Source organism: Labrus bergylta, chromosome 17 (assembly GCF_963930695.1).
Source record: "Labrus bergylta chromosome 17, fLabBer1.1, whole genome shotgun sequence".
NCBI classification, from domain to species: Eukaryota; Metazoa; Chordata; class Actinopteri; order Labriformes; family Labridae; genus Labrus; species Labrus bergylta.
In genome coordinates, this window is record NC_089211.1 from 22,925,597 (window position 1) to 22,939,559 (window position 13,963).

Sequence of the window (13,963 nt, forward strand, 5' to 3'; positions counted from 1 at the left end):
AAATGTTGGTCTCTTCCTCAGAGTTTTTCAAACAATTTAAAGTTTTCTGATTAAATTCTGCACAAATTTTCTTCTTCAAGGCTTAAAAAACTTTTCAAATTTAACAACAGGTGGAGAAACAACAAACAAAACAAAAATAAGGAAAAGTAACAGGATTACCAAACCTCCACATGTTGACTCTTACTCCTCCATTTTTCTTGTAGTTGTGCATCTTGTAGTTTCTCTATTTGTGTAGTTTCAGATGTTTGTTCATCAACAGTTTTTAGTGGCTTTCTTGAACTTTTCAGGGAAGTTACAGAGATTAAGTTAAAGCCAGCTCAAAGGGACTTTCAATCATAACTTGTTTTGAAAAAAACAAAAACAAAGGTACCTTTTGCACAAAACACAGCTAATTCATTTATTATTTAATTGAGGATTGTGTGCTGCTGGGTTTTTATTTATCTTTAGTGAAATAAGAGAACAAATCAGGATGAGTTCATATGACGGGGAAAACAAAATTGTAAACTTATTTCAACACAGAATGGATTAAAAATAAACACAGTTGAAATAAGTGTAAATATCAGTGAATCTGATCATTTGTTTGTGCACATTTTTACTCTTTAGCACCATCTAGTGGTCGTGGTCAAACAGTGAGATTTAACACTGAGAAGGGCTCCCTCTATATAATCTGAATATATTTGATCACACAACGTTTCAGTCTAACAGACCTTCATCAGGTGTGTCAAGAAAACATTTCCATGTATATAAAGAGACGGTTCTCACCCAATAAAGAAAAGATAAACTTTATTGATCCCCCATGGGGGAAATTTTTTTGTCACAACAGCTCAAGAAACAGGAATATAATTATTGAAAATAACAAGAAGTTAAAAACCAAACATTTACATCAGTTAAATAAAGGGAGAAAAAATACAATGATAGAATAATACAAGGTATGTACACTTCCACTTGTGGAAAGAGTTATTAATGAGAGAGCCGCTGAGGACAGACAGATTTATTTCATTCAAAACGTTAACTGAGTATGACGTTTGTTTTAAGAAAATCGTACAAGAATAAGAGATTCCAGAGAGTCGGATGAGTTGTCAGTCTTCTTAAAACCAGTGTGTGTATTTCAGGTTCTAACTGGTATTTTTGGAGTCGGGTCAAAAACGGCAGACCGATGGATCAGAGATGGGATACACGACCTCCGACAGTTAGGAGATTCAGCGCACACACTCAATCGAGCACAGCAAGCAGGTGTGTGTCTCTGCCCTCATGTTAGAATCATCGTCCTGCACACGATGAAGTCTGTCTCTGACTTTATACCTCTCCTCATCTCTCAGGTCTGGAGCACTACGACGACCTGAACCAGCCGGTCACTAAAGCAGAAGCCGACGCCATCGGAGAGATCGTGGAGGCAGCTGTTGTGTCTGTGTTACCTGGAGCTCGGATGACTCTGATTGGAGGATTCAGGAGGTAAGAGAGCAAACAAGAAATGCAGTATATCTAAACCCCTTTTAGCAAACATAAAAGTTAGACTACTCTTTTTTCTTTTCTTTTTTTTTGGTTTAAAGGGGAAGTATTAAGTCTGATATTTTTAACCTGGGCAGAATTTGTACATATCGAATGTCTACACGGTGTGAAAGTCTTGGATGTGCTTCAGTAGATTGATTCATCCTGCAGCAGTGAAACAAGCTGCAGAATAATCCTTTGGTGCAAACGCATCTGATCAAAGTGCGTCCAATCAAATTTGTTGTTTTATTTATAATTTATATTTATAACAATATTTGTTTTATTAATAATAATAACTCTTTCCACAAGTGGAAGTGTACTGGTATTATTCTATTTTTTTTCTTCCTTTATTTAACTGATGTAAATGTTTGATTTTTAACTTCTTGTTATTTTTAATAATTATATTCCTGTTTCCTGTTTTTTCTTGAGCTGTTGTAACGAAAAAAATTTCCCCCATGGCTGATCAATAAAGTTGATCTTTATCTTTATATTCATCTTTTGTTTTTAAATCTGCTGGAGAAATTTACCTTTTAGTAATTTAAACCCTTAAATACATTTTTTCAAAACAGGCCCCGGATTTAAAAATACAGTAATTCCGTATTCTCCGTTGCAAAACAATATAATAAAAAGATCACTACTGGCACTTTGTCCAGGGGAAAGCAGACTGGCCACGATGTAGACTTCTGATCACTCACCCAGAGGAGGGCAGAGAGGTGGGACTGATGCCTAAAGTGGTCTCCCGTTTGGAAGCACAGGTAAAAACACTTCTTTTTTTTTTACCTTAGATTTGTTGCATGCTCAGAAGTTATAAAGGATGTTTTCTGGTTCTTCAGGGATTCCTGTTGTACCAGAAAACCACCAGGAACTCCTACCTGGAGTCTAAGGACGGTCCCGGTCGGCCTTCGTCCAACATGGACCGCTTCGAGAGGTGTTTCTCGATCTTTAAACTCACCGAGGAGGAGAGAGGAGGAATGAAACGGGCGGATACAGAGAGGGAAAGTGATGCACATTCACACGCTTCACATCAGATCCACACCAGAGGACGCGGCCTCGAGGCAGCTGATGAAGATGAAGGTGTAGCGGAGGAGCGCTCAAAACCTGCAGGACGCAAGCGGTGGCGAGCTGTGAGAGTGGACCTGGTCGTCTCGCCGATCAGTCAGTTTGCGTTCGCTCTGCTGGGCTGGACCGGATCCAAAGTGAGCTTTCAGAATCTACCTCGTTGTTTTTAACTTTTTCCACTTGAGATAAAAAAAAAAATGTAAAAAAAGAGCTGACTCTCATTTTCTCCTCAGTTGTTTGAGAGAGAGCTGCGACGGTGGGCGGGGCACGAGAAGTCCATGTCCCTGAGCAGCCACGCTCTTTATGACAGCAAACAGGTACACACACACACACACACACACACACACACACACACACACACACACACACACACACACACACATTTTCTATAATCTATTGTACAATTTTCCTTCAGGCAGAGTTCGTTAAATGTCTTTTTTTCTTCTTCTTACAGAGTCGGTATCTGAGAGCGACGTCTGAGGAGGAGATCTTCTCTCATCTTGGTCTGGAGTTCATTCCTCCGTCTGAGAGAAACGCCTGAGTCTACCTGAGGAGGGCCGAGAAGACCCGGAACCACCGGGAGGTAAAAGGGAGGCTAACGTAGCTCACCTGGCTGAGAGGCAGACCTGCTTTTAAACACTTCAAGGGTGACGGCACTGATGACGGTGGTCCAAAGGGGCATCACGGCTTTTTAACCACATGTTTGAACCTTTGAAACAGAGACTTTTGGAAACGCCGTTTTAACTGTCTTTTAATGTGACAGTGCCCCGAGGTTCTACTTTAAATCTTCAGTCAGAAACAAAAAGAAAACAATGCTCGCTAAAAAATGTTTTAATTGTGTTTTAAAAAAAGCTCTTCATTCTAAAAGTGCCTTTTTTAATCAAGACCGCACGTCTCTTTTATTTTAAAATGTATTTATGGCTGTATCTGACTAAAATGACTCTAAATAAGCCTCAAAGTCAGTAAAGTAGCCGTCATGTTCTCTGTGTTGTTCTCCGATGTGCAGACTCTTGTAAACTGAACACGATTAATAATAACATAAAATCAATCGTGCTTAAGATAGATAGATAGATAGATAGATAGATAGATAGATAGATAGATAGATAGATACTTTATTGATGCAGAGGGAAATTCAAAGCATCCAGTAGCAGGTTACAAAGATGTACATGACATGAAACATTTGTGACAAATTAACCACAAATTAACCCCGTCCCATACGTATAGATTAACCCAAAAAAAGATTTAAGAATTCCCCCTAGATGAATTAAACTTAAACCTGTGCACAAGAAAAAATTTCTCTTTGTGTGTATTTTTTATTTTTTTTTTCAATCGAGCTGCTGCTGGTAGACGTCGCAGTGTTCAAGTTTTTAAATCAAAAGCTGCTAAATAATACTCTGCAGTCTTCACCAGGTTTCTCCTGGTAGAAATAAATCAACCTGAACTGATGTGAGAAAAGTTGAATAAAAAGAATCAAACTTTATTTCACGAGAATGAGTAGGTTGGTTTGTTTTCCAGCTGGTCTGACTCTGACTGTTTGTTTGCTCCTCTAAAGTTTATTCTGCACGTGTTATTCAAGGTTCATAAAGAGAAACAGTCAGTATGTTTACATGCAGTTAGAAACAGTTGATTTATTGTGTTTAATTTGGACTAAAAGTGGATTTTAAAATACATGAAACATGTTCGTCCAGGTGATATCATACTCAAAGACGTACTACTAACACACCTGGATGTTGTGGTTTGGAGTCAGTTTCCTCCTACATGTTTACACCTCTGTGGGGCAAAAAATCAGCCCAGATGTTCTGAGCTCAACAGTTCCCACACCGGGCTTTGACCCAGTAGATAAGGTCAAGGTCAATTAGTCTTGGAAATTGCTGCATAGACACTTATACATGAGACAATATAAAAAACAGTTATTACAGATGTGCAAAACATTAGCTTATCCCTGCTACAAATTACCCAAGCATTGCTTAAGTATCCATACACAAACATACACACACACACACACACACACACACACACACAGACTCACACAATCACAGACGCACGCACACTGTGCACATGTAGTCTCACGGCATAATGAGCAGCAAAGCAGAAGGTCGATGTCGTCAGTCTTCATCAAGGCAAATTCCTTCCTGGTTTATGAAAACATATTCAGCATAAATGTGATTCTGACCGTCTCATCATGATCTACATGGAAGGAGGATTTACTAACTATTGCTGCTACCTCTGTAACGTGTGTGCCTATAGGAGGATGTTTAGTTTGGGACGTCCTGCCCTCTGTCTGCACCTGTTTGTTTGGTTTGCTGGCTCGGAGTCAGGACGGCCCGGGTACACCTGAGTCCATCAGGACTCTGATTGTTTTGGTGGCATCTGCTGATCTGTTGTTTTTCTCTGCTGATATTTGAAATAAAACGGTGCATGAGTGAAGTCGCCGCTGAAATAAAGCTTGTGTTCATTCAAAACCTGTGAGAAGGTCACAAATATGAACCTCATGGTGGCACTGCAGTACAAGTCTGAAGATCGAAATCGTAATAGAAAGCAAAAAGTTGTTTGAAGTAAACATTTGAGCTACTTTACTTGAATATTTCCATGATAGATATATATATATATATATATATATATATATATTTATTTATTTATTCCACAGTATTTATCAGACAGCTTCAGAGTTTTTGCAGATTTTTTGCTTTCAACAGTAACCAGAGAGAGAAAAACACACATAATGGGGATTCCTCATGAACAGTCCCCGTTTGATTGGATTAAACTCGCTGTGTTTTCAGGAGATCAGGTTCAAAGAGAAACACGGTAAGAGCCATGAAAGTTTGATCCAATCACAGAAGAGAGCTGAACATCGTAAAAAAAATAAAGACCTTCATCGAGAGAGAGAGAGAGAGAGAGCGCTGTGTGCCCGAGGAAATCAGAATCACAGAATCAGAATAATAACTGAAATCATAAATGTAAATATTATTTAAAAAAAGTAAATAACAACAGTATCGCTAAAAAAAAGAAAGCTTGATATTGTAAATGATAGGTCACTTTAATCACTCTGTTATACTCCAAAAAATGTTTCTGTTTTCTGTTTTTTTTGCAACTCATACGGCCTCAGATAAAGTGACACACTAGTAAGCCCCGCCCCCTCCTACACACACACACACACACACACACACACACACACACACACACACACACACACACACACCTGTGCACCACTGACCTGTTTTCTACAGCCTCTTATCTCAACGTTCACTTTTAAGAGAACCACAGCAGAGATCAAATCAAGAGTTCATTTCCTCTTCTTTCCTGGCTAGAAAAGCTTTAGGATAAAAGTCCCGACACACCAAGGAGACCGTCGGCCGTCGGTCCTAGTTGGGCCGAGTTTTAAATTTGATGCGAGCAGTAACTTGGAGCCGGTGGACGGAGATGATCAGCTGTTTTAGGGAGGTTGAAGACCAGTCATGCTGATGTGTTTTGGATCATCTGCAGGGGTTTGATCGTGCATGTAGGCAGACCTGCTATAGTAGGGAGTTGTAATAGTCAATGCTTGATATCACAGTGATATGATGTGGTATAGATATTTAGTCTTACCTTTAGATTTTCTGTTCCAGTGATCATATTAAATAAGAGCCGATTTTGCAGGAGAAACAATAAACACATTTTTCACTACAAACCTAAAAGACAAAAAAAAACACACAGGAGAAAAATTTGCAAGTGATTCCCTTAAACATCTCACAACTAGTGGTTTTGTCCCGCGCCCCACGTACGGAGGCTATAGTCCTCGTCGTCCCCAGCGGCTGTGAGTTCGAGTCCAACTTCCCCCCCCCGCATCAAAAAAACCTTTCAAACATCACACAACTTTTTGAGGGACTGACGATATGCTACACACACTCACTGATGGAGAGATGGTCAGAGTGAGGGGGGGGGGGGGGGGGGGGGGGGTTCTGTGCCTTGCTCAAGAGCAGTGAGTGCACTGGGACCTCTCAAACTACCAGACCAACTTCCTGACTTGGTCCACACCAGGACTTGAACCGGCGACCCTCCGGTACCCAACAGACTGATCTTCTACTAGCACAACCTAAAGTAGCTCAGACTGTCTCCACCTGGAAATATGAAGGAATATAAATCATGTAGAGACAACGTTTGTGTCATGTTTAACTCTACAGACACTCTGGTGTTTCAGGATGTCTTTTCTGATCATTCTTTTGTTCCTAAGTGGAGATTAAACCCAGAACTTCAACCTGTCATTACACTGTTTAATATTTTTTTGTATTAGAACCAGAGGCTCGCCGTTTCTTTTTCTTTTTTTTTAATGTTATAAAATCACCTGAGTTACTTCTTCCACTCTTGTATGACGACATTTGTGTGAGAAATTCTGTTTATTTGTCATTTTCGAGGGGGTCCAACACAAAAAACAAAAACACAACAGTACAGTGTGATACAGACAGTCAAGCACAAAATACACACACAAAACATGAACACCCATCTGCCCACAGCACCCACACAAAATCATCAGAGGCAGATAATCAAGATATTAAAGCGGTAAGAAGACATTACCATTAGACGCAGCAACATGGTTTTGTAAGAAAGGTAGCAGTGATTTCTTTAATTCATTGTTCTGATGTTTATAGGTGGATTGTTCCAGTCAGAGGGAGCTTTGTAGTTGAATGCTCGTCTACCGATTTCCTTATTGGTTTTGGGAAGAAGAAAAAAAGGCTGCTGACAATGTCTCTGTCCACTTCTTTGCTCTTCTGGGTTTTCAGAGCTCCATGTTCACAGCAGAGGACGCTCAGGTTCATTTCCCGTGTGTGAGTGTGAAGTCGGGGGGGGGCGTTTCCGTCACCTCTTCCTAACAGCCTCATTAACCTCTAAATACCAGTTTAACTTCAAAGACGCGTCCCAGCTCACACCTTCGGCTCCTCTCACATCCATCCTCTCTGACATGTGCACACTTCACCTTTATTCCTGTAAATTAAACCTCCTATCGTTCACATTTAGGACACTTCAGGTGCACAAACTCTACACACAGCACTGCAAGCAGGACGACGAGTGTGAGAGGAAAGCAGAAAGGTTCATTAAAAAGAGTATTTATTTTATATTTCCTTTATCATCACCATTGACACGTGACTGTTTTTGACACCGAATGTGTGAAGCAAAAGTTTTTGTGAAGTTTCCGGGAGGGCCGAGGAGCCTGTGAGTCTGGACTTCAGAGACGAGAGGGGATGTGGTGTTTTTTATGTAAATGTGAATGTATTGAGCTGCCGGTTTAATCCCTCATATGAAGACCCACACTCTGCACAACTCTCGTTCCTCTGAAACCTGCACCGAGCTTTACAAACCAGTTCCTCCTCTTAGCATGAGAAAGAGGACACAACTGTTTTTCTGATTGATCTTTAGGAATCTGTTGCAAACACAATGTGAAGAAATGATTGGTTAAAAAAGCTTCCACCACATTAAAACTCCTCTCTTTAGGTAGCGGCCAGGGTTTTTTAAAAGTGCAGAAAAACACCATGATTGTGTCCTGATGAGTATTTTTTATACCAAATATATTTCCCACACTGAACACGTTTCATGAATCCACACCACATGCTGGATTTTGCTCCTTGAAGTTTGTTGGATTACAGTTATTTTATGTTAAATCTTATGAGGACTTGTGTTATTATTTCCTAAAACATAATTCAAAATGTAAAATATTTGATTTGTATGTTTCCCATCCTGGAATATATAACTAAGTTTTACACCATAGGAACACTTCACTTTCAAACTGAGCAGCTTTATACCTTTTTTTTTTTTTAAATCAAGAAAACATCCAGAGACAACAATTTAAAAACATTCTGTACAAGGAGCAACCTTTACGAGGAGCGCTGGCTATCAGATGAAAATGAATTTCAATCGATCAGTGAGCATCAGGGCCGTCAGTATTTCCTAAAACATAATTCATAATGTAAAATATTTGATTTGTGTGTTTCCCATCCAGGAATATATAATTAAGTGTTACACCTTAGGAACACTTTTTTGTTTTGAAAGAAATTCTTGGAACAAATTTTGTTCTGATATGTTCTGTTTTATTTCTAACCAAACTAGTACTGTCTTAAATAATATTACGATTTGTAACAAGGGTAGGTGTAATAATCTTCAGCCGACACATGCAGGTCAAAATATTTTTGCTTTTTTCTTGTGACCGAAATAAATTATTACTACCTCACTTTCAAACTGAGCAGCTCTATACATTTTTTTAAATCAATAAAACATCCAGAGACAACAATTTAAAATAGTTTATAAGGACACAAAAAAAAAGCGTTAAAAAAGAGTACGAGTATTTTATAGAACATTCTGTGCAAGGAACGACCTTCACGAGGAGCGCTGGTTATCAGATGAAAAATGAGTTTTAATCCGTCAGTCGGTCGACATTATTAATCAAGATTCCTTCATTATCATTCTGACTTTATATCAAACAGGTACGCAGTAGAATGAATCTCCATTGCATCTATACACACAACATATATGTGTTTATACGCATGAGTAAAAAATGGGTCAATAGGGAGACCAGATAGCCTGACCCTATGGCCTAGCGGTTACTTTGTGCTCCTAATGTACAGATGAAGTAGTCCTCGTCTCAGCGGCCGTGCTCGCTCTCCTCCCAACACTTCCTGTCTCTCTTCAGCTGTCGGATCTAATGAAGGCAGAAACAGCACATTCTGCACTTCATCTGTTTCTTCTACTCTTCTTTGTGTGAATGACAACCATTACATCTGTGAACACACACACGGCCTGTAGAGCAGACAGTGAGTGTATGTGTGTGTGATGGGGGGGGGGGGGGGGGGGTGTGTGTGTCTCCAGTCCCGGTGCTGTGTGTCTCTCTCTCTGTCTGTCTGTGGGGTAACGGCCCCCCGCTGAGCTCGTCTTTGATTGGCTCCATTCAGACTCTTTCATCTCTAATGGGCCTGTTTGCTGCTCTGTTATGGACACAAACACACCTCACCCCCCCCCCCCCCCCCCCCCCCCCCCTCCTTCCACCACCTCAGCCCCCCTGAGGGCTCATGACAGGAGACACATGTCCCAACGCGGCCGCCCCTCAGATCTCTGCATAGAAGACCTAATATCAGCTTTTGGTCTCGGTGTTATCAGGTCTTTTTTTTTTTTTTTTACAGATAGAATCACACAAACTGAGACGATGACACTCAGTGAGACTCGTCTTCAGCACAGACGCTTTGAAGGAGAGAGAGTGATGAGGCTCTTTTACTTTTCTCATATTCCATTAATCCAATGAAAACACCAAAAACTACCTTCATGATCGTCCGTCTCACGATACTTTCAGACTTCCTGTCTCCAGCTCTCAGCTCCCAACTCATCGCTTCCTACACACTCTTGTAAGCTCCTCCTGAACGTGCAGTTTACACTTTCAGAGTTCAGCTGCTTACTGTCGTTCTTTATTTTTTTGTTATTCAAGTTTTTATCTTTGCAGCATTTACAACAAAAGTACAAACAAAACAGATTAAAGAATTCTTAAGTATCCGTATTCAGTTCTTCTGTACACACGCAGGAGGAGATGTCGCATTAGTTTGGGACTCTTTTCAGCTGCGGATGAATACGCCTTTAGTATCAGGAGTGAATTTTAAAGGATTTGGATCAATTAAAAAGTAAATAGTTTGTTTACCGTGGTTTTGGCTCGAACTTGAGTGTGCAGCTCTCCATCAAAGCAACGTTTAAAGAAGTCAAACTAGCAGCCGAAAAAAAAAAAAAAGACGAAGTTAGACTAAAAGCAGCACAGTGAATAAATACAAATTGCACACACACATATTATGAAATGTGTGCGTGCTTTAATGACTGGTTGATCTGTTTTTTTTTACTCTTATCATCACTTTCCCAGGGTCAACAGATGGAAATGAGCTCGTTAACTAAATCTGGTGCAAACATCTCTTCTCTTCTGGGAATAATGTTTGTTTTTGTACACTGTCCCTGATTCAGATACGTGAATAAACTAAACTAAAGGACAGTTGATAGAGTGTGAAATCAGGAAGAGAGAGAGAGAGAGAGGGGAATGACATGAGGGAATGGTTGGATTTGAACCTGGGCCGCCCGCTTGGTGGATTTTGGCCTCCATTCATGGTGTGCACGCACTAACCACTGCACCACCAGCGTCCTTAAAAAAATAAACTAAAGAAGTAATAAATATAAACAAAAGAACAACAGGTCTGATGTCAAATGTACTAATATGTAAATTCCCAAATGAAAACACAACATATAGAACATCATAAATCCTCTAACTATTCACTTTATCTATATTATTATAAAACAGGTTTGTTTTCTTATTTGATGCATTCTTTATCATCTTTACTTATTTCTTCATTACATCAAACACTTTATTTTACAGCTTTTTATCTTAATGGATCCTCTTTTGTCTTCATTTTGACATTTTTTTGTGTATTTTTTTTTATTGTTTTGAAGCACTTTTAGGGTTCATTTCTAGTCTGAAATATTCTTTCCCAGTACAGTTTATCATTTGAATTATTAAATGTAATACATTTAGAGCTAAAAGAGGTTTGAACATGTGCATTTCTAAACAATAAGAGTCGTTTTTAACGCCTACAATATGGATTCTCCCGTGTAACAGCTGGAAAAATTTGAAATAAAACTCACATTTGAATATTCTGCAACTCTGCAGGACAGACTGTTCTGCAAATTGAACCATTCTTCTTCTTCTTCTTCTTCTTTAATTTAAAGTCAGACAACAAACTGACAATCAGCCGTTTAGACTTTGCAAACAAATAATGAAAAAGAGAATCGTTGAAGAAAGACAAATCTATTAAAGATCTAACCCTAAAGATAAATCCAGAACATCTCCCCTCTTATCCTGGCTCCGTTTAACACACAACAACAACAACACCCCTTAAACTGCGTCTGTTTCTGCTCTGAATGGATCCTCTATGCAGATGAAGGCGCTGATGACGCCCAATAATCATTGATCCTGAGAGCCGGCAGACTCCAGCAGCGTCCCGCCCCGTCTGTAACAGTCAGTTAGAGCTCTTCCCCTCTCCCATTGATCCCTATCAGCCTCATCAAAGGGTCTGTCACAGCTTTGATGGGGGGCCGGTGGGACGGGTCCTGGAGGACGAGCAGGCCCTGCGACTCCCCTCGTCACACCGGGGACAGGAGGATGGAGGGACGACTAGATTGAGACGTTTAGATTTAAACCTGAAATGTGGCGGCTGGAGGGCTTTAAAACACAAGATGGAGAGACATCTGAGCAGATCAGTCAACCCAGAGTTGAATATTTCATTACAGTGTTTCATATTGTAATGGATGTATAATTCACACAGTTGATCTACTTCTTTCTTTGATGTTTTTTTTCCTTTTCTCTGCATGTTTATATTCTGTGTGAGAGCGACCTGAACGCCCACATATTCACACGAGGAGTGATGAAGTATTTCTGATTCTTCAGTCAACACTTCTACATATTAGAGGCTAATAATAACGATGACAAATAACAACATTAATCTTTATTTAAAGAGGAGTTTTTAAGATCCAGGTGCCTCAGAAAAGGAAGAAGAATCACGTCTGGTCATACAAACTTCAGGTGTTTTAAGAAAGATTTCATTGAAGCACATTTCCTCACTTTGTCTCTGCATGATTTTTAGTTTGTATTTGTACTTTTGAGTCACCTATAATGTGAAAAAAAGTTTAGGCAATAATATGACATGAGAAATATTTAAAAGACAGGATAATATCGGATTAGAAGTTCATTTTAAAGTTAAACTCTGTGATGAAAGAGGATTACTGACTCATCGTTTAATTTGGGACTTCTGACTTCACTAGAAAAATTCTGTTGACAACATTTCCTTCGACTTTCAAGCTGAATAAATGATTTGTTTCCCCCTCAGACTGTCTGCAAAATGCATCATCACAAAGCTGAGAAGTGTTTATTTCTCTCAGCTCATAAAAAACAACATTCCTTTCAGAGGTAATAGTTCTCACATGGCTGCAACACAAAAATATATATTTAAAGTTATTGAATATGATGCATTTTTGTAGATTTAACCATCAATTAAACAAAATAAAAACAAATAAAGTTAGGAACATTTTAAATATAAGAGAAGAAGAACAGCAGGAGGCTGACTGAAACAGTTGAAGTCCCTGCATCACCTCCATCTGTCTGTCTGTCTGTCTCTCTGTGTGTCTGTGTGTCTGTGTGTCTGTCTGTCTGTCTGTCTGTCTGTGTGTGTGTCTGTCTGTCTGTGTGTCTGTCTGTGTGTCTGTCTGTCTGTCTGTCTGTGTGTCTGTGTGTCTGTCTGTCTGTCTGTCTGTCAGGTGTCATCCTGGTGCTCTTTGAAGAGGCAGACACAGATAAATCATTTATTTGGAAAGAAAGGGATTTTCTAAAAAAACTGGTTTATTATGTCTCCTGCTGAGGAAGCTGCAGCACTGAAATCTTTATATATGAAAATATATGTACAATAATATCTCAGCCATCGGTAATGTTATTTTTTCTTGTTGCAAAACATCTGTTATTAAGAACCTATAAGGACTAAAAATGTATAAATTAAATCAAAGTTTCATCCTTTCAGTCATTCTTTTATTTGTACCTGTTGGAGTTATCACATTTCAATGTTAACCTTTGCTTACTTTAGTTTAACTTAAATGCAATCATTTTACTGTGATCCCCAAATCATTTTAAGTCTATAAAAGAGGGCGCACTAATTTAAGCTGCAAATAAATGTCTAATTAAAAAACAATAGTTCATATAATCTCTTCATTTTAAAATCCGGACTAACAGCATTATTTGAAGTTACCTGGGGGGGGGGGGTTATCGGAGCTTGGAGCCTCTTTGAAGTGTGTGTGTGTGTGTGTGTGTGTGTGTGTGTGTGTGTGTGTGTGTGTGTGTGTGTGTGTGTGTGTGTGACGGTAAATATGACGTGCTGTCCTCTCGCCCGTCATTATCTTATCAATGAGCCGATTAATCCTCTAAAACCCACTTTGTGTACGTGATGCGCACCATTTGCACACAAAACAGCGCCTGCCCTCTAAGGACGAGGAGGGAGTGAAGGAGGGAGGAGGTGTGACAAGGTGTGACGAGGCTGTTCTCAGGTGGGATCATCCTCTCAGGTCGTTATCAGCCTCTTTACTTGATCCTAAAATCCTCGTTTTCGCTTTAGAGAGTGACAATAGATGATTTAAGGCGCCACTGAACAGATCAACAATCAGTTTCCATTATGTGTGAGAGTGAAGTGCCGCATTTAAAAAGTACTTTAATGCACTTTGATGTACCTGAGTACTCTCACTGCAGCTTCATGTTCTTCTTCATATACTTTTATTTCTCTTTGTTTCACCTTTTTTTTTTTTTTGTCCTCTAAGTCTGACTTTAGGAACATATATATTTAAGAAGTTCCTTACAAGAGGAGGAGATCCGAAACTACATTAAAAG

At 39.4% G+C, this 13,963-nt stretch overlaps 1 protein-coding gene across 1 annotated transcript in view; it reads left to right on the forward strand.

Annotated features, from left to right (window-relative positions):
* The window catches only part of LOC110000773 (polymerase (DNA directed), mu), a 4,977-nt gene extending 945 nt beyond the window's left edge, over window positions 1–4,032 (forward strand). The window contains 7 exon segments of the mRNA XM_065965845.1: window positions 1,036–1,233; window positions 1,320–1,452; window positions 2,142–2,170; window positions 2,173–2,243; window positions 2,322–2,684; window positions 2,781–2,864; window positions 3,002–4,032. Coding sequence (XP_065821917.1) covers window positions 1,036–1,233; window positions 1,320–1,452; window positions 2,142–2,170; window positions 2,173–2,243; window positions 2,322–2,684; window positions 2,781–2,864; window positions 3,002–3,088 — 965 coding nt within the window. The 3' untranslated portion in view covers window positions 3,089–4,032.
* Window positions 4,033–13,963: the final 9,931 nt, after the last annotated feature.